At 33.2% G+C, this 26,573-nt stretch overlaps 1 protein-coding gene across 1 annotated transcript; it reads right to left on the bottom strand.

Annotated features, from left to right (window-relative positions):
* Nucleotides 1-846: 846 nt before the first annotated feature.
* LOC130992558 (protein ALTERED SEED GERMINATION 2) lies at nt 847-20,020 on the bottom strand. The gene is given in 22 exon segments (XM_057917236.1): nt 847-1,164; nt 1,360-1,471; nt 1,871-1,995; nt 2,071-2,141; nt 3,649-3,744; nt 4,387-4,477; nt 4,838-5,181; nt 5,883-5,994; nt 6,299-6,409; nt 6,507-6,677; nt 6,761-6,900; nt 8,899-9,004; nt 10,298-10,415; nt 10,488-10,603; nt 13,192-13,320; nt 13,393-13,473; nt 13,475-13,501; nt 13,598-13,648; nt 13,650-13,733; nt 17,830-17,907; nt 19,130-19,198; nt 19,800-20,020. Coding segments are annotated over 21 exon segments (2,277 nt in total). The 5' UTR covers nt 19,875-20,020; the 3' UTR covers nt 847-1,164; nt 1,360-1,389.
* Nucleotides 20,021-26,573: the final 6,553 nt, after the last annotated feature.

The raw sequence follows: 26,573 nt of genomic DNA on the forward strand, positions 1-26,573 counted from the left end.
TTAACAAAAAAATTGTGACAAAACAAAATTTGGCTACTAATAATATTGTGACAAAATAAAAATCGACAAACTAATAGAAGTAAGTTGCAAATGCTAGTTGGGGTTGGTTAAAATGGTCAGTATTAGAAGGAGGTTACAAACTTACAATTAGTTATGTAAAGATGAAACTTAAAAAATAAACACTACAAAATTATGTGATGCTTAATTAACTAAAATTAATTTTTTATACTCCCTTCGTCCACGAAATGAGTACTCATTTCTCTTTTTCTTGGCAAATATACCCCACAAAACTCTTTAATTTATACACTCAAAAAGATTGGATCATTATTCTATTCACACTACAATTAATACATTTCTTAAAACTCGTACCGTCCACAAATGGATACTCGTTTCGTGGACAGAGAGAGTAATAAATTTAGATGATTTTTTTTTTTAATTATATGATAGCTTACAGCATTATACGTTTCAAAATTTATTTAATAATTAGATCAAAAAACATATCAGAATAATAAATATTAGTATTATAAGATAAAATAAAATACTAGTATATATTATATTTACAGAAAATTATTTATTAAAATAATTTATTTTTATGTGCGAATTCATCTGACCTCTGCTAGTATTCTTAAAATTGCTGAAAATGAATACACGACTGAAAATGAAGGTGAAAATTGCTGTTTCATTCTCGCTGCCAGCCACGTCCTAAATGTCGTGCTTAATTTCATCAAAATAATGTACCTTATATTCGAATTAACAATACAGAGCGTAAAACACAAAGGTTATACACGATTCAATGTCGAAAAATTCATAGAAATATGCAGAACCCAAATCAAGTCCCCCGCAATATTTTATTTATCATAAAAAAAGCACCATCACGGTATCACCTTCTTAAATAACGACTAATGTATCATGTACACTGCCAGTATATTCTTTTCTACCCAAAAGAAATATTTATCTTAATCTACTATCTACAGTAGTTTGGATTCGAAACAATTACCAAACTAGAAACAATCCATATGATACACAAAATAACTCATCTCTCTCTCTCTCTCTCTCTCTCTCTCAAACAGAGAGCGTGTATCTCCACAGCCACTGCAGTTCCAGATAACTTAACTCAGATTAGCAAACTTCAGCAAGTCCATTTGTCCTTGAATCATCAATTTGCTGAACCAACAGAAAGAAGTATAGAAAAATAGAATGTCAAGATCCTCAAGAGAATATCACAACACAATATTCTCATTTAATTCAATCACTTCGTGTTATATTTCATAAAGATATACAATACCATCAAGCCTAGCTAGGGTGCAGGAATTAGTAGCTTTATATACTATAGTGCATGTACAAACCAAGATACATTACCTATGGCCATACATAGTGGTTAGAACTATATCAGCTCTGCGTGCACTCAAATGGATGAAAACTTCCTTCAGCAAAATCGTGCATTCGGAAACGCTCCAGAATTTCAAAGGGCCTGAAATGATTTTGAATGTTACAATAAAAATTCATTGTCGAGTCAAACAAGAACTAGGGCTTCTAAAGTAAATGCAGAAGTAGTGTATGCTTCTCTTGCAGCAAAACAGAACGAATAGACAAAGAAGGATTTGAAGTGACCTGTACCATATCTGTACAAATAGAATTCCAAACGTGCCAAATATTTTGAGCATTATAATAATAAAATATATGTATATATATATATATATATATATATATAAAATAAAAAAGTGAAAGTTTGGAACATGATAACCAGAAGCAGAAGTTCAACATATAGTAAAACGACCCTTCAGAGCCAGCGCCAACCCCCATCTATATCACAACATGAAACAGAAATCAAACCAATTTCCATGTGAGGTCAAAGATTCAGAATACATACAAAATGGCTTCACGACTGCAATATAATCTGCGCTGATTCTCTTCCATGGCTTCTAACACATTTGAAGGCTCGGGTCCTTCTTCCCCAGCAACATTGGAAGGGACTCGAGAATTTGGAGTCCAGATCTGCATCCAACAAAGTATCAAACTGTACTCTATCTTTAAAAGTTCAACCAAATATGCATAATTAACCCTTCCTACCTTTATAGTGCTATCAATTCCACTAGTTGCAATAACACAATCATATGGATGGCACTGTATACAATTGACAACTGCACAAAGTAAGAAGAGTTAGATACTTCAAGCAGTCAAACAGTTTCACAATGAACACCAGGTCTAAGCCAGAATTGTTAGGAGAGTAAAGCAATGGTGTCTGAAAGGAAAAAGTGCTTGATAATGTTCACTTATAAAATAACAATGTCAAATTGCAAGCACCTTCAAGGACGCAACAAAACATAATTTATTACTAGTAAGAAATTTTCTGTTCACAGCTACTCTAGAATACAATCATCACGCCTTTCTCAGACTAATAATATGAAGTTTCCAGATCAGGATATAAAATCTGACAATTATCTGTTGGGCCACGAACAATGGAATTCTAACTTCTTCAAATTAATTTACTTACCCAACAACTTAGAAACTCACTTCTCTAGTTCTATTCTTTTCAGTTTATTTTCAAATTCGCAGAGCATATTGGGACCCTAAAATCTAAAAAGACCATGAGTTTATAGTAACTTCTGTCAATTATAGTCATGTGTTTACTTATATACAAGGCTACAGATGAAAAGACAGGGGGTCGGCTGTGTGTGTGGGGACGCGGGGGGGGGGGTGAAGAGATATATCTTCCTTCCCATCCTTATGCCCACCAGTCAAAGAATAGCCACACATTAAAAAAATTGAAAAGCTACCTCGCTAAAAGCCAAATTTAGAGAAAATGGACTTTGCTGAAGCTATTAAGAAGTTAAATTGAAAAATTATGAATTCAATAAGATTAAAAATACAAACCAGCTATTTTGAAGATTACCTAATCGCAATGTTTCATTTTCAAATTCAGCTTCAAATTTAGGTCTGGGGGGTGAAAGCAAAGTATCTATAAGCAATATCATATATTAAAAAAGAGAATACAGAAGGATACAGTACCCAGAAGAATTTCTACATATGCTGAGGTTCGTGAAAATTATCCTTCAGCACTAACATATTGCTACATGTAATTAAGAGAGAAAGGAATGATATTCTGCATATGTCTCTGAACAGTGAAGCCAAGATGGGAAGCATTAGCCACTGAAGGCAGAAAGGGAGGTGGATACATCGGGAGACAGAAGACCTTGATGAATGGAAAATCAAACCATACAAAAACCTCAAAACTCCAAAATCTAATTGTCTAACACATTCGAGCTACGGCAACAACGAAACAATTATATCAACATAGCTGGCCCTTCATGAAGTTGGCTGAAATATACTTTATTGCATCTTAAGAATGAATTATAAAAATCCAATAGTCGTAGAATTGACATTTGACGAAGTTCTGACAACACTAAGAATTTGAATCACAATTTTTGACCTACTCAATGAAACAGCCACCAGTTAGACATTGACTATATGTTAATAATAAATCATACATCTGCACTCGGATGCTTTGTCAGGCTCCAAAATGACCATGAGTGAAACAATTTCTAGAGTATAAAAAAGACTGTTTAATAACATTATGGATTCGTAAGCAATGATCTCAATTTCATTTTTATGCTTGTGTCCGTGTGTTGCAGGTAAGGTGGTTCTTACCAGCATCATCTCCATGCAGCATCTTTAGTAATCGCCCAGTTTTCTTTTCCCATATAAACCATCTACCATCATCACTTCCGCTAGCAACATATTCACCTGGGTATGAGGAAACATGATGATAGTATAATTAAGATTGGAACATAATATACTATTAGGTTAATAAAACTTCCACCAAAAATCATGACATCGTGCTAATTGAGATATTCTGAGAAGGTTCCATCATCATAAACAATAAATCCTACAAATGAATATTGACCTCATTTCAGCATCGGAAGTTTAAGATTGCAATAAGCTGACAGCTAGCTCTTATATCTATATCTATCATAACATGGAAACTATTCAATAGCTAATGGTTTAGGATATCATATAATTGATACCAAACTAGATCCATCTCATAAATTAATAGCGGTATAAATATCACGAATGCACGAAAAACCTCAGAGAAAATAATGATGTACTTCTAGAAAGGTAAATTCAATTTACACCCCGGAATTTATTTATTTTTTTTAAAAAAAATCTGAACACGAGAACTACATCGAATATAAGTGTGGTAGTGCGGTTCTCCAATTTCATGAAATATTTTTTTCTTAAGTTACTGTTACTGAGCATCCATTCAAAAAAGAGCATAACTGGAACCCTGGCAGGGATAAAAAAGTTCCTTCTCCATTGCTCATCCTTAAACATTAACCCTTGCATGAGAATGAACCAAGAGAGTCGCATATCAGGGTTTGAACATACCTCTTTGGCCAATAAAACTGGCTTGTTTTATGTCAGTGCCTGTATTACAGTGGCCAACATATCTCTGCTTCATATCTATCGCCATCTCAGGCTGCAATATGAACAAGACAATTTAGGTCAAAGATGGTGTACAAAAATAATATGCAACTAGATTATGAAAATGGACAAGGAATACACAACATATTATTATTAATGTTGAAAATAAATTCAATTATCAAATTTCACTCTATATGTTACGTACAGTTTGAATAATACATTAATAATAAATTGATGCGCAGGATAAACAGGTAGTATGCTAGTGAAAAAACAGAGAAAATGTAAGGATTGTGGACAACACTCTTTTATACAGCAAGTTAACCAAAACAATTTTCAATTGAGACATTCAAGGAAAACATAACAGCTGATGTGATCATCAAATCAGGAGATTTCCAAGGGAAAAACAGAAGCAAACCCGGTATGGCACTTTGTCATTTTCACATGACAATACAGGTAACCCACAAGAGCCAGTCACGCTCCCAGGTTCCAAATTCAAATCACCTCTCCTGTGAATTCTCAAATTTAAGTTTCTCGGGAGAACATTGGACTCAACGTCATGCCCTCCTTCAGCAGGTATTAATGTTTCAAAATCCAGTTCAAGCTCATCGTCATAATCAGAGTCTTCTCTTTCATGTCCACTCGGAGCATCATTCTCTCCTTCTGTATGGTAGATTATGTCACTTAGGGAAAGCACTCTTCTAGCTCGGTAATTTGCCCTTGATCTTCTGTCACTTTCTATGCTAGTTTTTTCAGCTTCAGCTATAAGTCAGATGCATGATAGTAGTCAATCAAGAGTAGTGATATATATTACTAGAAGATACATTACTTCACTTTCCATTGAAAAATTGTAACTTGTAATGTAAAAAACGGAAACATTATTATAGCATGACAATGAAACAATGAGAATTTCAAAAGCAACCAAACAATGACATCATATAACTGGAACAGCTGATCACAGAGTAGGAAAAGGATTATGACTGCAAAGGCTTCTTGGAAGAGTGCAGACATCATCTTATGTCATGAGGTAATTGTTCAGGGAAGGGGCACAGCTGTTTCCAGTATAGAAACAGCATAAATTATATTTTCCATTCAGTAAAGGAAACAGAAAAAGCAGGTACAAGTAACATAGAAAGGAGTGACAAAGAGAAGATTGCTTCTCATATTCACTTAGTTATTTCTGACAAACAGTTCCAACAGTCCAATAGGTTAAGCTAGATAAAGCTACAGGGTTTTTCAACTGACTCAAGAGGAATCTTCCATAACCCAACGTACATTTAAAATATTACTGAGTCTAGCACACTGACTTTTGATACTACAGTTTAAAATCTAATTTCCTTAGAATCAATAACAGAAACAATAGAAGATAATTCATACCAACAATGCAAAATCCTCACAAAGAACTGAGACAACTCTAACATAAATATCGAAGATATTGACAAGGCACTACAAGCATTACGAACCTACAGCCGAACTCTTCTTGATATGCTCCACCCTCTCCATGATTTCAAAATCAGATGGAGCTGAAGTTTGAGCTGCAAAAGCAAACTCTAATGCTTCCTTATGTTTTTCCAACTGCACAATGAACAACCCAAGCCAGCAACAGTTGACTTAGAAATTAAAAAATGCAAATTTATGTTCAAATAGAAGTAATCATGCTACATGTTCAACTATAATTCACACATCAGAAGATTTTTGCCATTGTCAGCATTAAATCTGGATATTGCCATTCATCTTGTTATACCAAGGGAAGCAATATCACATATGGTAGGATCTTATTCCATATTAGATACCTAAATTGCTCATTAAATACTATTCTATAAATATTGGATTGACCACAAAATGTTAAAACTATAGAATACTAATATCATTAAGTTACCATGGACAGTGCTTCAGCCATGCAAATGAGTGCCCTAGTTGAAGAAGGATTTATATTTAGAGCTCTATGACAGTCTCTAATAGCCATGTGTGAATCATTTTTCCACCGTCTCTGTAAGATACAAAAAATAATCAATCAACAGAGGGAAAACAAATTGAGAAAATGAAGCTGGGTCGTGTGCCGGAGAGACTCATAGTTGTTATAGGACCTTGAGTAACAAGGAAGCGCGTATACACAAACACTCCTGCATCAGAGTTGACCCAATCTCATAACCATGACCATCCAACACTTCATTACAAGCCTCAATTCCATAATAACGATCTGTTTCTCCTTTCAATGATTTTTCAGCAAAACGGATTAGTTTCCTGCACTTATCAAGCTTTTGAAGAAAAAGTGATATACAATCAGTTATAGGGAAATGAAACTCTGAGCATATTAACATTCAGAGAGAAGGATGCATACTGCAGCTTTATTTCTCACAGGAAAACCATTTAAGGATACACCTGAAAGGGATGATTGCACTTGTACTTTGTTGAGTATGGGACTCAGGCTGGTTAGCTTTGAGACATCAGTTGAGGTATATCTCATTGTATTCCCAGAAACTGCTCAAGAAAACATTATTATCCAACAAGAAATAATTTTTCATGATGCTAGCAGTCTAGTTTTGCATTAAACAGAGAATGTTAGAACTTATGGAGATGCCCACCCCCCAGACCAGATTTTTTTTTCTAATAATTACCAAATTAAGAAATCATAAATAAAATACTAAAAAAAAAACCTAATCGTGGAGCTTATCAAAGCCAAGGAGTTGTGATCTCAATTGAGGTATATTAGTAAATCCATTTACCAAGTAAAATACACCCTCCGTCCCTTAAGAGTGTGCATCACTTTTGGTGGCACAAGGTTTTAATAAATGTTAGGTGAGTGTGTTATGAGTGGGAGAAAGAGACCCACTTTTATCGTAGTGTTATGATAATGGGAATAAGAAATAAGGGATTTGTGGTTGGCCATTCGTGGTAAAGTTGTGAATAAGTTGAGAAAGTGGAGGTAAAAAAGTAAGGAGTTTGTGTTTGGGTAGTGTCCAAAAATGGAAAATACACACTCCTGTGGGACATAACAAAATGGCAAAAGGTGCACACTCTTGAGGGATGGAGGGAGTAGCAAGGATGCAATGGAAAAGAAAAATAGTGCAATAAGTCTAAAAATGAACAGTTTACATCCATTTCAATCAATTTTTGAAGTTCCACGATTTTTTCTCCATTTTACTAGAATGGACTAGTGAGATGGGCATTTAATCTTTTATGTAACTAAATATGATAATCCAACACCTAGTATTGAAGATATTACCTAAAATAAAAATAATATTATAGTCAAGGGTAATGAAGTGACTCTCTTAGGAATAATCTTGATATGTTAGATAGTCAATGGCTTTAATGCTATCTTCAAACAATCCCACTTCTTGGAAAATAGAATTGTCCTCATGATTGAAATATCAAAACAACCATCTGGAGTCAGTCATGATGTTGCACTTTCAAATCAATTTTCCTAATAATTTTATTTCACGTGACAATTAAAAGGCCACATAATCTTCTACATTTAATTACTTTGACCTAACCCAATGAAAACCCCACATCTTAACACTTCTCTTCATACACAACAAGATATATTATTTGATTTTATTTATTTTTATATTCTCTCTCCCCTCAACACTTGTATTCCCTTCAAATCTTCACAACCTGGTAAATTCTCCGGGTACAGTTTTGATGTAGGCAATCCGCCTGAACATTGTGTGTGTGTTGGGGGGGGGGGGGGGTTGAAGATATTATTTTTCATGGCTCAGATGATAGGAAATATCAAGGGCTTTGGATATCCCAAAGTTCCAATCCATCTTAGTCACCAATGGATTAGCCTATACTATTTTTACCTATCTAGGCATCCTCGAAAATAAAAGCCCACTAAAAGGATAAACTTCCCGATGAGGTGGTCATTCAACATTTTGCAATACCATTAATGCCTATGACAATATGTTGAAGTTAACTAATAACTAGTAGTAATTAATTATGATTAGTCAAAAATACACAACACTCGATAATTATTTACCATGATCTGCATCATTATTTACAAGGATTCCATATACTGGGCAGGATTAAATCATTTCCAGAATGGCTTTCTTGAATGGGTATGAGGTATATGCTTTTCTTACTTCCCTAACATCATTAGAATGAATGATTCATATTCTTCTCACAAATTGGTTCTCTGTCAAATTCCAAGGACTTATTTATGATGTGTTAATATGTGGATAACTGTGGTGCTCATTTACCATTGTGAGAAAGACATGCTCATGGTAGATCCAAAGCAGATCTTTGGCAGGCCTGAGGGATAGATTTAGTGTTTAATGGCTTTTCACAAAGAAGCGTACACTCCTCATGAACAGCCATTCATTTCTACATGTTGTTCATGGAACATAAGTAACTTGGTCCCAAACAAATCAATCACAAAATGCATTAGACTAATTTAAGCAAACCAGTTTCACGCTCCATACATGAGAAGCATAGTCACAGAAGCACTAGAAAACTGAAAAACTAAGATCTACCACATACCGTGATTAATGTCCATCAGGTATACATGTTCCCCGCTATAACTAAGAAGAACCTCCTCTCCATTAGGACTAAAAGTAACATGAGTGGGATGCAAGCTGGAATGTCCCTGGCAATAAATGAAAAAGTACTTTAGTAAATCATACATATAGATATCGACCTTGTTTGGAATCCAATAGAAAACACAAGGACAAGTTAGCCAAGTCTGGCCAAATATATGCAATATACTTATAGGTGACGGAACCCAAAGAAAACCAATGTCCTCATCTGAAGCATTATCTTTTAAAACCATTATGAATAAACTAGAAGAAATGAGCTGAAAGTCACAGATTGTTTCCAAACACCTATACACTAACACCACGACCACTCCAACCCTCAGGGCCATGGTTGACCAACTGCCAGATCGCAGCCAAGGCTCCCATAGGTTACAGGGAAACTCAACACTATCTGTTTGCTGCCCAATCTCCCTTTTCACAGAACAGAGACATTCAGTATGAGCTCAGCAGAAAACTTCATAAGCAATAGAGGTTCAACATTTCAACACAACATTTTCAATCAAGCTACTATCGTCACATAGTGTGATGTTAGAACAGCTAGCAGCCTGTCAACAAAATATTCATGAAGCTGGAGTCTGACAATGTAAAACTAGTGTGGGAATATATTTTTACAATACCACACAATGAAAAATGATCCAGTTAAAGCAGTTTATGGGTATATAGGGTTGTTGAGAAATTTATGGAGTATATGAATTATTAAATGTGAAAGCCATATAGTCAAACACATTCTGGTAAGATAGGATGAAATTAGATAAATCTATAACTGAATTGCAACGTCCTATATTTAGTGAGAAAACTGAGAATGAACCCTCTGGAGAAGTTGTCACCAGACAAATAAGAATAAACCCTCTGGAGAAGTTGTCACCAGACAAATAATTGCAAGATGGTTATGACAGCACCATTTGATTCCATGGCACAACGTTTAACATCCAAAGGAATCATGAAAGCTGTTAGAAATTCTTTGTGAACATTCTGCCTATAGCAACCTTGGATTTCTGACGGGAAGAAGAAAACTTCCATCCTACCATTTTGAAGAAAAACATGAAAAGTATTTGTACCAAAACACCATAAGATGAGCTTATTAGTTCAAGGTTACTTGTATCCTCCAACAAGAAGAATCTTGGGGTCTAGTTTTCAGCCTTTTCCTATAATATCATGCTTATTCTCTAAAATGCATGGCAGCACAAAGTACTTCCATTAAGCACTAACAATGTATCAAGTAGCTAATAAAGATACCACATTTATTGGCACATAAAAAGCAACATAACTGGAACAAGTAGAGCAGGAACAACATGTTAAAGGAAGATTGAGGAGAGTGTTGACTTATTATCAATTCATGGACTAACAAGGTCAGATAGATGCATTGGGCAAAAGTAGTTCACGCAAGGAGGTGGTGGCAGCTTATTCTGACTAGATGAGAGAGGCGGAAGCATTCGTCTATCGTATAGACGTGCAAATGCATCACTACAGTCATTAAAAACAGTGGTTAGCAGATAAACCATAAATATGAATACAGCTAAATTAGCTATTGGATACCTGCCGCCAACAAGGAGTAAATGGGGCCTAGTGGAACTGATATCACAAGATTTCAAAGCAAGGGACTGCTTTGGAGGATCTGCTAGTGATTTTTTAGCTCCACAACGCAAATCAAGCTGCAATTTAGTAGTATGCATGGCACCAACTTTTAGCACAAGTGAAGAAGAGGAATTTATTATTTTACTCGGAAAGATATCCAAAAAATCACTGCAGTTTACAGTTGGCATTCCAGATATGCATGTGTGCGTGCATATTTGTATATAAGAAAATGTTGGACGTGGAAATCAATGGCACCATAAGGGTTAACAATCTGTATGAATTGTCAAACATAAAACACATAAACTGAAATATTTGTAAAGACAGTAATATTATCATATGAAACTATAAAATGTTACAAAGTATAATGGGACATTGTTGCAGAGGCATGAGGAATCCCTAACAAGAATACAGAATTGACTAGCTAAACTGCTAAAGAGCACTACACAACACCCTACAAGTGACAAAAATTAAATGAGCCTTGGGACAAAATTATATTGAACTGGGGTTTTCATTGTACTCGGTTGTTCTCCTTTACTCTAACAAATTGGTCCGATCAATTTATCTTTACCACTGTCCAACTGACGAGGATTCTAGAATTCTTTATTCTTTGATTTGAAAGGAAAACAATGGAAAGTACCATCTGCTTCGGGTAATACCCAATGCGGCACCAAAGCAATCTGATATTAAGCTCACAAAGAAAGAGTTTGCAGCTGCTGTCAAACAATTGCGTGGAACTAAGTCAGATGTTAAAGCTTTTCACCCAATGACACAAGGAATAGTGTTAACCTCACACGAAATGGAAGAAGTCGTTCTTAAAAGGTGCTGCTAGCTAGCTAGATATTGAGGCTTACCTGCTCGACTTGGCATCTATGTGATATTTGTTGTGTCAAAGCATGAACACTGGTCGTCTTTGGCACCTCTTCTTTTGGAGATTGTTCTATCCACTAGACAGAAGGCTACGGGAGAGTGCTAAGAGTAATGTGATAACAACCCACAAAGAAGCAAACTTGTCGAGGATGTTTCAACGATCTTACTCGAGAAGGAAACATTGAGAGCATGCTAGCAGTTGACGTGGGCTTAAAGGAACTTGCTTCTTTGAAGGTTGAAGATTCTGTTGTTCTCGTATTAGATCCAATGGTTCCAAAATGATTTCAGCCGTGAGCACAAGGCCGTCTGAAAGGATGGAGGAGTTGTTGGACAAATATATCCAAGGAGTAGGTGGGGGATGCTCGCACGTAGCTGCACCCGACTTCATCCTGTTTTCATTATCTGCTTGATTATTATGTATTAGTTAATAGGTCATTTAAATATTAGTTAGGCCACGAGCTCCTTTCATGGGCTCTCCTTGGCCTAGGATAGTTAGTTTATGATTTGATTATTAGTTAAGGCTGCAGTTCCTTTCTTGGCGCTGCTCAGCCCAGGAAATTAAAGGGTTCTTTCACCTTATGACAAGAGCCAGCTAGTAATCATTCTGAAGATCACAATGGCGCATTTGCGCCTGGGAGTCTCTTCTGGTTGTTTCTATTTTTCTTTTCGTTCAGTTAATTGAATTACATTGAATCAGGGTGCTTATGATACTTGGTTGTTTTCCTTTATCAGAATGTCCATTTAGCTCGGCAAAGGTTTGGTTGCACAGTTAATTACTCCCTCCGTCCCACTTCACTTGGCCTATTTCTTTTCGGCATGGTTATTTTGGAGGTTAAGATTGTAGTGTAAAGGTGTGTGGGTTCATATTTAATGTAGTGTAAAGAGATTAGCCGAAAAGGAAACAGGCCAAGTCAAATGAGACAACCCGAAAAGGAATACAGGTCAACTCAAATGGGACGGAGGGTGTAATAGTTAAGATTCCTAAGTTAAAATGTCAAGGTCTTAATCTCATAGGCTGAAGGATAAGATCTCTAGGGATAATGAATATTGGACATTGCACCATTTAACAACAATAAAGCTACTATAGACTAAGTTTAGAATCGTAATGTTAATTCAAAAATAATGGGACATAAAACTTAGCCCCAAATGGATGAGCAACTTAAATTGAAGCTTCAGGATATATACGGACAACATGTACAGAGTAGCTTTCTTTTTTCTTTTTATATGTTCCAGAAGGTGAGTGGGTATATGGAGGAGCGGAGTCATGTGAAAAATGATTAAGCATGCGGCATATAAATTAAGCACTCATTCAATAAGAAAGAATTTCAGCATTCTTAATTTACTTAACAAACCGCCTTCCTCCAATTTTAATCTTCTTTTGTTTCACTCTGTTATTGATATCCATCTAATCTTCCTCATCAATTTTCTAAATTTGTCCGCATACTATTGCCACCTAACATCTAACATCTACATTTTGTTGATTGGATTTTTAAAAGAGAGCATAAAGAGTTTGGTGCTTTGCCAGTACTGTATGCATGAGTTGAAGACTTCGTGGGAATGTCCAGATGGAAGTGAATGAAAAATTAATGTGGTGACAATGTCCTTCGCTGTTTTCGGAACATTTAACACAAAGTAGGTTCCAATATAAAAACAGAAGATTCAACTAGTCATGCATAACTCATAAGAAAAGTGCACATACCTCCTGTTTCCTACACAAAGTTAACCAAGAAAAGAGTATGCAATGTAGGAAACAGAAGAAACATAGGAGGGAAAAGCAATATGGAGGAGATAGACTAACAAGGACATTACGACATTCTTGATGACAGGACCCAGCAGGAGGACAAGAAGAACCCTCACGAAAATCATGCTGCCGAAGTGTCCCATCTTCACTGGCACTCCACACCAGATTAGGATTTCCAGCTTCCACCTGTAAATAAATAAGCATCAACAGCTACACTATAGACACGTAATTACTTAAGATAGAGAATGAGAATATTACAGCTAATTTTTTAACCCTCCTAGTGTGACACTGGAAAACTGCTGATGGACTGATACCACTCCCCTCCAGTCCGTTCTCTCCTTAAACGGGACAAATTGAATAGGCGTACCTGCAATGCACTAACATCACTCTGACTATGTGAAACAGGATCACTCAATTGAGGTGCTAGGCATATATAAATATGCAGTCAGCCATGATAAGTTACCTCAGCATCAGCTGCCCCAGAAACTACCAATTCATCTGAAGTTTCAGGGACTGAATTTTGTACAGAAAATGTTGGCAGAATGGCCAGTCTCAATTGAGTGCATAAGTTTTCGACTTGAATAGGACCAGACGTTAACCTGCAGAAAATAAGACATCCATCATATTGGATAGCAGACATTAACATGTGAATTCACAATAGAGCCAAACTTCACAGGGAGGAAGGAAGGAAGAAGAATTAGATGAAAAGGTTGTCTTGCAACAAATTGATGTAGCCTAGATACTCAGGTTTGATAGCTTCCCAAAATTTATGCAACAAAAGAAGCACCCTCTCCGAAATTAAGTCAAAGTGTAGTTTGCCTCGTCTGCATGGTTTGCTGACTATTTCACAAAAGCATATATGACCCAAAGCGCGCCTACGGTGGCAGCTAAAGGTTTTTCCCTATAGGCAAAAAGTGTTGATAAGCCCAAACCCACAGAGATTAAAGAATTACCAACGTTATATTAACTAGTTTGCAATTGACCAGTTACAACTACTATCAGAGTTTGACCACTATCAAGAAGATGGTGATCACTGGTGGAGCCTAACTAAATTCTTGTTAGCGTTGACCAGTTACAACTACAGTTTAAACTCTTAACATGGCGCACTACATTTCAACCATTCTAGGTGTGGAAACATTAAAATTTGAAGTAATCCTGACAAAGTTCTCAAAGGGGAACATCCCATGAACAAGGTATCACAGAAAGATACTTGACAGGTTAAAAGCCCACCTCCTCCCCCACAAGTATATATGGTTCCGTAGACACAATAGGCCAAACAAACTCATCAGTGGTCAGCTTCTATCCAAAGCCAATCTAAACCCTTAACATGGCATACTACATTTCAGCCTTTCTAGCAGACTTCAAATGAATGGAAGCAATACTGGAACATCTCATGAACATGGTGCTGCAGTGAGATACTTGACAGGTTAAAAGCACCCGCCATGCCCATATATAAATGGTTCTGTCAGTGCACTAGACAAAACAATCTCATCGGTGGTCAACTATATCATAGGGAGGGATATATCATGGATCTCTGCTGGAGTTAGATCTATGATGTGCATGTGCATGTGCATGTGCATAATATTGGCGGAAAATTCTGAGACTGCTCATACTACGCTGGTAATTCCTGAATCTGGAACTCTAGTTTCATTTTGTTCTCCGGAAGGATGCTCATGAAATATTATATATTCGAGCTCAAGGTATTGTTTTAGGCTCGACGGTTCTACCAGCTGGTTATTTAGATCAACTAGCGAAACATTAGGCCAACCTAACATCTGGTACCAAATTCTTAAGTTAAAAGAATAGACTAATTTAGATTGGATTTTCTTCTTGATTTACTTCTTCGTATGCATAATAGCAGAATTTTCTATAATTGCATCCACAAACTTATGATATTTGTGCCTAATTAGTACTACAGTTTCAGTTCATACATTTTTAAATTTCTCATCTTTTAATGCCCTCTGAGGGTGTGTGGTGGAGTGGGTAGGAGGCAGGGGCGGAGCCAGACTTCCGATTCAGGGGGGTCCAAAAAAATTTTTAAAAGAAAATTAATAATTAAATTAAAAAATAAAAATTAAATTAAATTAAATTAAATTAAAAATAAATTAATCAATAACACAATTATAATATTATTTAAATTACAAAAAACACATCTTAACAGATTTTCAAGCTCATATTCATTTTACGATGTATTTTGCAATAAAATTACTAAATATTGAATATTATATAGAGTGCAAATACAAGATACAATCTCTTTCTAATTTGGAGAAATTTTTAATTGAAATGGTACGAAACGATGTCGTTTAGGCCTCACAAAAATGTCATCGTCTTTACTAATCCATGTAAGCTCCAATTCAACGCTCTAGCGATCGAAAAAAATTGGGGGACGAAATTGCAAAACTTGAAAAAATAATGATTTAATTCGCCAAACTAAAAAGACATTAAAATTATAAATTCAAAATAGTCCGTGATTTTATTTTCCAAAATTCCATGAAACTTTGTAAGGAAAAGTAACTTTCAATATAAAATTCAAAAAATAAATCTCTAGAATCCAATCCAAACATGATATGTATAAATTAATTATATGTTTACTTATTCTAAATGTCTTAACTCGAAAGCTTACATATCAATTACATTATAAAATAGCTCAACAAGATAATGATGTTGATAAAATTATATATTTTTTATTTTTAATATAAAATTACGAAAATATCCTAGTATTTTTTAAAATCCCAGGGGGGCCCAGTGACCCCCCTGCCCCACCCCTAGCTCCGCCAGTGGTAGGAGGGCAAAGATTACGAGTTGGAAATCCATCAACCCTTCTAGATCAAGCCCATTGCACGAGGCTTGCCTATTGCAATTTTCCTTTTGTGTGATTTCAGATCTGCGAGCTATATAACACAGAAGAATGGTTTAGCCTAAGCACGAACCGATAAATAGCAATTGTAGGTCAACATGATAGATCATTGCAAGATTGAAGTGAACCACCTCTCATATAAAATATAAGAGTCTGCTCTGTTTCTAATTTTGTTTGGAAATGCTTTCTAAACATTGTTTCATGGTATATCAGGAAAAATACATAGGTGCGAGATACCTGTAATTACCAAACACCTAAAATCCTAGAAATGTGATGATGCTCCAACTAGTATAGAACAAGTGCATGTACTATATAAATTATAGATGACATCGCTCTAGTAGGAGATAAGAGATTTAGCAGGTTTCTCCTGAAAGAGAATTATGTCAGGCTAAGAAACTATGAGCACACTTGGAACTAAGATCCATCAAAACATGAGTACTTAGTCCCTGATGCATATAAACTAACTTTAGAGGTTAAAGGATGGTTTCTTTTACTCCATTTGAATTCATCCATGAAGTGTATCAAAGGGTTAGCACTAAGCATAAAAGAAAGGAAACAAATGATCAAATAGATATATATAACCAAAATTCAAGTTAATTCTATTTGGTTCAGTTTCTAAAGTCTATTTGGTTCAGTTTCTAAAGTAGGACTACCTAAAAAAACATTATGAAATTTTTCTAGGCATAAGAGTCATTCAGGAGAATAATTGTTTGTCGGTTGATCAGTCCCAAATGGACTTTCAGAATGAGAGGACTACCAGCCATCTGAAATATCTGTAAGTAATTCAAGAAGCCCACACATAACAAGTCCATGTTATAGAGGGATTTCATTTAGTAAAGCTTCCAAACATGCATCAAGAAAACTGAAACTCAAGCATATAGTTTAGATAAATGGGATGCACACCTAATATACAACCAAAAAATACGGAAGTTCTTGCTTATGAAGAGCCCATGCTATGGATCTTCTTATTTACACATGAGGAACTCGCACTATTGAGCCTCGAGCTTATTGCTGTCCTTCAAGTCAAATAATTATCAATTCACTGAAATTTCGGATGATATTGAGATAACCACATCTAGTGATTTATTTATGGTTAAAGATTATTAACATATTACCTTGTTTTCCTAAGCTGCCAACTGTAAGTTTATGTGGCAGTACATATCACTTGACATATGTGAACTAAATTACTAATTTATTGCAATTACGAATTCCAAATATCATAGACCATAAATAATGTTGCAACCTCAACCATGCTGGATAAGTGTCTGCAAACATAAGTCCTATCTTTATCTTACCCAAAAGAATGAAGGTTGATATGGACAAAGATCGGTTAGAGCAACAATCTGGTTAATTCTTTTGTTCCGTACAGTGAATGCTTACATTACCATGTCCATTAAGAACCAGAAACTTCAACTCATCAACCAACAATCTTTCTGTGACATTAAGCTGATGAGGAAGACCTAGATTGCCATCACCATTAAAATAACCTCAAGCTTTAAAGCCACTAAGCAAACTGATTAATCTAGACTGTTGCTCATGCTACCAATAGCTATTAGTCTTGAACAAACAGTCTAAAGCCATTGAAATACCAACTGTTAATCTTGTCATTATCACATGGATAGTTGAATATTCGACCTACCAGACTTTTCATTTAACTGAGTTTTCTGCCCCATTTTACCTCTTTTTCTATTTCATAATCATTTCAGGTCAACCATGTTCCTCTTTCACCAACTTCAGATTCTAGCCACTACATTAATCAACCATTGTAAAAACATTGCATGTAAGGAAGAGTGCAAATATAAGCTTAAGATAGTGAGTAATAATAAGCTTCATCATACGCGCGTATCATCAGATCCTGAAATCAGCATAGAGCCTTCTGAATTCCAAGCTATAGCATTTACACATCCACGGTGCCCCTGCCAAATTAAAAATGTTGGAATAAGAGAAGACTTGCAAATTGCCAATCGCCATGAATTTTGACACTTCACTTAAGCATGTCAATACTACAGGTACTCGATATGTGGTAATGGAACAACTTCAAATATGACACAAATCAACATGTTACCCAAATAAGTACATATTTAGAATAGCCAACACTCCATTGGCTATATGAATGGTCAAAAGGTCATTAGACATGCATTACATCGGACGTTTTTTACTGTAAAAAAATAGAAGAATTATTGAAGGTGTTGAACAATGAAGATCCTTGGATAATTATGGGAAAAGTTGAAGATCAAGGTTGTCATCTACACACAAGGACTTAAGGAGTTCAACAACAAATTAGAGATTGAGATTTCAATTGCTAATCACAATTTTGTAGCATCTTTTAATTTTCCTTTATTCAAGTTTCCACCTATGTTGTAAACTTAGAAAGTCTTTGATTGATAAATTAGAGATCATAAGATTGGTATATGGAGCAGATAATTTTCAACAGTGGGATATAGCATCACCGGGTCATTTTCCTTGCGTTCATTCAATAGATCTTGTTTTCTCTCAAGAGTTGAGATAATTCAGAATCCACATATATCTAGCACCACTTACCAGCAACAAAGGTTCAATTACTTTTCCTGGCTATTGATGTCAGGGAAGCTGCCTACAAATAATGTCATTCAAAGAAGGCCATCTCACATTCACCTTTCTCCTAATTAGTATGGGCTTAGTAAGTGAGACTCTTGGTCTTATGTATCAACTCTGGGGCAGAGTGCTGAAAAAGCTTGGTATTCAGATAATGTACAGGACTGATGCTCCACCACGTACTAGATGACTGTTTTAAACCCCTCTTCAAAGGAATCACATCATAGGAAGCCAGTAATGATAATATTGGACATAAATAGCTTTCTCTGTTTAATTGCTGCTGCCATCTCAAAATGCAGGGTGTACCCTCATTCATTTCAAAATTAGCCCAGATAGTAAGTCATCAATCACTTAATGACATGAGGACCAAGAAAAAGTATTCAAAAGAGAAAATCCAGCAATGTATTTGAGGATTACATAAACCAGTCTTTTGGCTTTTTTTCCAATTAAGGTTGTTAGAAGCACAAACATTAACAAAATTTTGACAATAAAATAATTTTAAGAAAAAGAAGCTAACAAGAGGAGTGGAATATCGAAGCCGATATGTAAGCTAGATAATGTTACCTCTAGTTCTCTTTCCAGTGAAAGCCTCCGCACAAGTGAGGAGTGCATCTGCACAGCATGGTTAAAATCCTGAACATTGAAAGCTGATAAAGTAAGTTCACCCAAATCACAAAGCAAAAAACTTCAAATCTTCATAATCTTTATACGTATGTAGAAAGTTCAGTTCAGTTATTAATATATCTCTCCATGCAACCCAATCAGACTGACACCTTTGAGAAATTCGAAACAAACACGATATCAGAATTGGTGATATCCAGCTGCCGAGGTCCTTGCTCTTCAGCACTGAAATCCCTTAGAAAATTGCTAATATCTCCAAGACGAGAGTTCTAGGAAGTTCAATTTTCCAGCAGGAAGCCAAATTTTGACATGGTAAAACCTCCTCAACCTCTTGTTTCTTTTGAAAAAAGAAAAGAAAAGTAACAGTCTTGTTTCTTTTCAATAACTGAATCAATACATTCTATGTATCAAGAGGCGGACAGGCAAAATATATACATTGCTTAAAACTATAGAAGGAAATCAATCGTTTCGAAAATCGTAGCAGAAACATGGTCAACACAAATTGAAAGGCAACAATCAATCTCACATAAGTGGAGTGGCGAGGCGGAATAATCAGAAAAATCAAAGGAGAGAAGAATTGAAGTAATAGAAGGAAGGAGAGGGAGAGAGAGACATGATGAGTGTGGAGTGTGCGAGAGTTAATCAAGTCGGTGATGCTGCCGTCGTGAAAGCAGATGGAGTAGTCCATTTCAGACCACCGCTGCGAAGATCGTCCCGCCCAACTTCGACTTTGCCGGTTTCACGAACCACCTTTCTTCTCTCTCTCAATTTTCTCCCAATTACTTTTTTCTTTTTTTAATTATTAATTTGGTCTTCTGTGCGAATCAATCTACATCTAATTTTGCAGAAACCAAAAGTTGGTGGCATAAAGACACGTGTAAGTCCCTAGAATTTTCTCTGGCTCACCCATATTCACATAATCACATCCACGTATGAGGAATTGAATGAAAGGAATGATAGCATTTTTCATCTTTATTTGGTTCTTCACTTTATATAGCATAACTATTTTTGGAATAATAGAAAATTATATCTATGTAAATTACTCCCTTCGTCCCATTAAGCATGACACACTTTTTTTCGACACGAGAATTAAGAAATTGGTATTTTGTATGTTAAATGTGGTAGGTGAAAATGTAAATAAAAGGTAAAATTTCTGTCATATTTAAAAACGTGTCATGCTTCGTAAGACAGACCAAAAAGGAAACTATGTCATGCTTCGTGGGACGGAGGGAATACATACTAAGATTGAAAAATCAATCAAGAGTCCAATTGATTATTAATTGTATCTGCCAAATTTAAATATACCATAAATTTATCGTACATAAGGTAATTAATTTGGTAAAAAGGATTAAAATAATATTGAAAATGTACTTATATTTAATCATTTTTTAAATAAGTTCTCCAATTGGTAAGTAAAAAAAATGTTGAAATTTAAATAATGTTAAAAAGATGCACATCACTTGTATTCTTTTATATAGGTTCTCCAATCTCTAGTTGGTGAAGACAACTAAAAATTCGACGTGAAATCGAAAATTTTAGATAACTATAAATAGAAAAGTCACAAAATTCTACATATTAAAAATTTATATATTCATACACGTTTGAAATCAGATTATGTATATTTCTACTATTCGTCCTCATGCCTAACTTGTATAATAATATTGGCTGATTATAATAATATTGGGTGATTATAGCTTGGTTTGCTTATCTGAACCTACTCGTATTCGTCTCAAATTTAATTAAAAATAAATTTTATTATCCATTATCATCTCAAACTCATACAATAATAGTAATACTCATTGACTTTGAGTATTGGCTTTTTGAACATGTTTAAATTTATAAAATAACTAGAAAAATATGCAGTCATATAGCTATTTTGAACAAGCAAACATAAATTTTGGCCATTAATTTGAAAAACACAAAATTTGACCATAATTTACGCGTTCTGTCCAAACTACCTTTTTACCCGTCGATCACGCCTATTTGTGTTGCACGAATGGTACTAGTGATCATATTAGTGTCAATAGTGTCATATATTTGTGCTGATACATTATCTTGTCTTATATAGATGAGTGCAGTCATATGGTCATTTTGAACACTTCCCCGTAAGGGTTAGATTCTCCATTTAGGATTTAGATTCTCATTTAAGGTTTAGAATTCTCATTCAAGGGTTTAGATTCTCCATTTAGGGTATACATTCTCGATTTAAGGTTTAAATTCCTCAATTAAGGCTCCCATTAGAGTTTAATAATCAAATGATACTTTTAGCACTAATATTACCATTTGTGCCAAAAGTACCAATTTACTTATTTTTTTATTTTATTTATGTTGGTACTTTTAGCACTAATTAATATTGTCATTTGTGTCAAAAGTATCAACTTACTTGGTTTTTTTTTTTGGCTTTATGCTTGTACTTTGGCACTAATATTGTCATTTGTGCCAAAAGTACCAATTTACTTGGTTTTTTTTCCTGTTGGTACTTTTGACAATAATAGCGCCAAATGTACCAAATCCGCGCGCAAACCCGAATACGGTCTGCCCTAATTAAGGGCAAAATAGTCATAACATATAAAAAATGGCTAAATTTTGTGTTTTTTTATGGGTGAGCAAATATTGAGTTTCATTACTCAATATGGCTATTTCATAAGTTGACTGAAATAATTATATTATCAAATAAAATTTAGGGGTTTTGGCAAATAAAATCACGAACTATTTCGAATTTACAATTTTAACGCGACTTTTGAAGTGAGGCAAATTAAATCACCATCTTTTCAATTTTTGCAATTTCACCCCCATCCCCCAATTTTTTCGATTGCCGAATTGTTGAATTGGAGTTTACGTGGATTAGTTTGTCATGTAATATTCATGTTACGACGTTGTTTTCTATAAAATTGATGAATATTGAAAATCATAGGTGCAAACATAGGATACAATCTCTTTATAATTTGGAGAAAGATTCAATTGAAATTATGCGAAACGACGTCGTTTGAGCCTCACAAAAACAGTGTTGTCTTTACTAATCCACGTAAGCTCCAATTCAACACTCTGATGACCGGAAAAAAAAAATTGAGGGACGTAATTGCAAAAATTAAAAAGGTGGTGATTTAATTCGCCACACTTCAAAAGTCGCGTTAAAATTGCAAACTCGAAATAGTTCGTGATTTTATTTGCCAAAACCCCTAAAATTTATAACAATAATTAGTTAGCTACCTCTAGGGATGTCAAAAAAGCCTGAAACTAATGGGTCGGTCCGGATAGACACATAAAAAAGGAGTTTGGGATTGAAAAATTTTAGCCTGAAATTTTTTTAGCCCTAATGCCCCGAACTGAAAATAACTCGAGCCCGATAGGGTTAACCCGAAAATCGAGTGGGTTGGCCTGATTAATCGAACACTATCTTAATAATTAATTTTAAAACTTTAATATTTTACTTTTTAATTCAATAATAAGATTTTGATGCTTGTAAAACGTGTTTTGATTTTTTCCAACTGTTAATAACAAATATTTATGACATAAAAATCAAATAAAGATGGTCATTTATGTTAAATGTATATCCAATTCTTATTGGAAACGAAGTTAACATTAGCTATTATGTAAACTTACGTTAAAATAATACTAATTTTTGTATCTAAAACAAGGCGAAATGTCTTAACCTAAAAACACGGTATACTTTTTATTATAAGAATATGATTGTCTATAAAAAAAATAAATATATAAAAAAAATTATAAATTTACGGGCCCGGCGGATTAGCCCGAAACCGAGTGGATTCGGGGTTAGGGTCAAAATATTTTAGCCCTAATAAAAAAAAGTAAAAAAAAAATATCCCTAATCGAATGGGTTGACCCAAAATCGAATGGGCCCGATTGACATCTCTTTACCTCAATAAAAATTCCCAAAATCACAAAGCAAACGCTAACAATAAATTGTATAAATATCAAAATTCAAAAGATCAAAAATTGAATTAATGGTATATGTTTGGATATTACACAATTAATGAAATTCGTTTAGAACTTATATGCTCATGAATCATGATAGTTCCAAACTCAATTTAAAAAATATTTTACTAGTATTTTACTATATGTTCCATCCCAATATATTCGGCATGGCCTAAAAGTCTAAAACTCCCTGAACGATGAACACTCAAAATTTGACGCGGATTCAAGATTTTAAAAAATATATGAAATACAAATATATAAAATGGGATTCTGCCCTTTCTTAACGTACTACTACTTCCATTCGTGCGGTGCACGACGAATATTAAAATTAAATGATATATTTAAATAATTAAATATTAATAAAATTAAAATATAAATAAATATAAAATATATTTTTAAAAAAATATATGTATCAATTACTCAATAAAATCCTGAATTTGAAAATGTAAATTTTCAACTTTGGATAAAGTATAATAATAACTAGTACATCCACCCGACTCGTGCGATGCACGAAAATTATAAAATCAATTGATACTATTTTTTAGTAATTACATATAAATATTAAATATAATTTAAACAATATATTTTACTTCTCCTTAATTGTATTAAAATTAAAATTATATTTTTAACCAATTTTTTTTTCTCCTTAATTGCATTAAAATCTATTTATAAATAAAAAATACAAAAACATATTTTTAGCAAAAGAGTAGAAAATAAAATAAAATAAATATAGAAAAAAATAAGAAAAAGTAATGTACTCCAACTTTAAGAAGATAGGAGAGAGGAATAGAAGAAAATTTTATTTTAAAATTTTAAATAATTATAACTTATTTATTTTAAAAGTATTTATAATATTTTTCACACTAAATTAAAGATGTTAAGATCTTTTTTTTACTTGATCTTGTTATGATCTTTAATTTAAAATGCATATTGAATATTTTTTTATGAATTAAATTTAATGATTTTAAGGAAATATTTAAAATAAAAATAAAAAGAATTGAAGAGAGATAAAAAGGATAAGAAAAGAAAGAGAAATTAAATGAAAAAGGTTACACTCATTTTTTTTTTAATATTATGTATTATTAAAGTATATTAAATATACCGTTTAATATTATAACAATAGAGGATAAGAAAAGGAAGAGAAATTAAATGGAAAAGGTTACACTTATTTTTTTTTTTATATTATGTATAAATAAAGTATAATATACCATTTAATATCTATATATATATGAAACACCAGTTTTTAACGGTAACTTTTTACCGCCAGATTTTCTCTCTCCTTCTATCACTCATTTTATCACACTTTCTCTCTCCTAACTCCCTCATCTCACACGTTTCTCTCACCATCTTTATTATATGATTTTTACCAAATTTTATCTCACTTCTATTTTTTCTTTTGATTATTTTCTAGAAATCATCAAATTTGATTCGTGAAAAATATTCAATATGGATGTTAAATTAAAGATCGTGGCAATATCTTTAATTTGATATAAAAATTATATTTAAAAAAATTGACATAAAAAAGTTATAATAGTTTGAAATCATAAAATTAATTTATTCCTCTCTCCTCTCTCCTATTTCTTCTCTCCACTCTCCACTCTTTTTTTTAATACTGAAGTCACGTTAGTATTTTTTTAAATCATATTAGCTCATTTCAAAGCTCTTCAATTTAAAAGTATTGTTTTTAGAGTAGAATTTAAATTAATTTAATATAAATTTATAGCTGAATAATAAATTATATCATCTTAAAAATTATATTTCAGAAATGGTTTAAATTTATTAAATCTTTAATTAAGTTTTATTGTTTTTTATATTTATTTGTATTAACATATCTACTACTACTATTTTTAATTAAATATTATATTAGATTTCATTTACTATATATTAAACATCAAAATGACTCATTGAAAAATTATTAATTGGAGAATCAATATTGATACTATTTAAAAATAAAAAAATAAATTGAACTGCTTAATTTTATAATAGCACGTCTATTTAAATTTAAAAAGATCATGTATATTATTTAAAAATGAATGACAATTATATCATGTTCAACCCCTATTTTTCCACTAATCGATTGATAAAAAAAATTGTTTGTAAAGCAACACAAATTAAAATTTAAATGCATATAAAGATAAATATTGTCATATTTATTCAAATTACTTGGCACATATAAACTTACGACTCATCAATAACACCATTATTGAAATAATAATCTATATATAATACTCCCTCCGTCCCAACGAAAGCGGTGCTCTTCTTTTCGCCACGGAATTTAAGGAGAATAAGATTGTATTGTAAAAATGTGTAAAGATGTGTGGGGCCACATTGTTTGTAGTGTAAAATTATTACCAAAAAAGAAAATGCACCACTTTCGTTGGGACGATTTAAAAAGAAATACGCACCGCTTTCATTGGGACGGATGGAGTATAAAAGAGGAGTTCGTTTACCTCCAATTTTTCTCTCTCCTCATAAACTTTCCCTTCAAATTTTATATATTTTTTTTAATTCTTTTTAAAAAAATCATTAATTTCTATTATAAAAATAATGCAAATGGATGTTAAATTAAAGATTGTAAAAAGATCTTTAATTTGATATAAAAATTATAAAAAATAAAATTGAGATTATTAAGTTATGATTGATTAAAATATTAAAATTAATTTTTGTTCGCTCTCATTTATCTATAATGTTGAATATCGTACTCTATTTTCATTGTATTTTTGTTTATTGGTGACAAACATAAGCATATTTCATTTTTTTCCTTTTAAAAAAGTTTACATGATTTTTAAATATAATTATTTAAACTACAATAATTTTTAATGCAATTAAGGAGGAGGAAATTTGTATTAATTTTGATATGAATTTGTAAATAAAATATTAGTTATATATTTTAAAATTAGAATTTAAAATATTATATATATTATTTTAATTATGTGTACAAATTATTTATTTATTTATATAACAATTTAATAATATACGATTTGGACTTTTACGAGCCAAAATTATTATATTAAATGACGGCTATTAATTTAGTTATATTGATGCTTTAGTGTAATCGTAACCCGTGCATCGCACGGGAGAGCGTACTAGTTAGAATAATAGTATGCTATCTTCTTAAATTAAGAAACGTGAGCCATAATTTTGTTTTAATAATATTTTAGTATTATATAACAATTAAAAAATAGTACTTTAGTAGTGGGTGAGTTAGTGGGCATGTGATAGAAAACTGTATAATTATTTGTTTATAAATTGCCCTTATTTTATTTTATGATTATAATTGCAAATTTAACACTAATTTGGCGGCAAAATATCTATATATTATATAAAAGAGTAGTTTAATGATAATATTTTACCGCCATATTTTCTCTCTCACACACTAAGGATTATTAACTATTCTCTCTCCCACGATTCTCTCTCCCTCGATTTAAATAAACGTGATTAACTGAAATAA

Source organism: Salvia miltiorrhiza, chromosome 7 (assembly GCF_028751815.1).
Source record: "Salvia miltiorrhiza cultivar Shanhuang (shh) chromosome 7, IMPLAD_Smil_shh, whole genome shotgun sequence".
NCBI lineage: Eukaryota > Viridiplantae > Streptophyta > Magnoliopsida > Lamiales > Lamiaceae > Salvia > Salvia miltiorrhiza.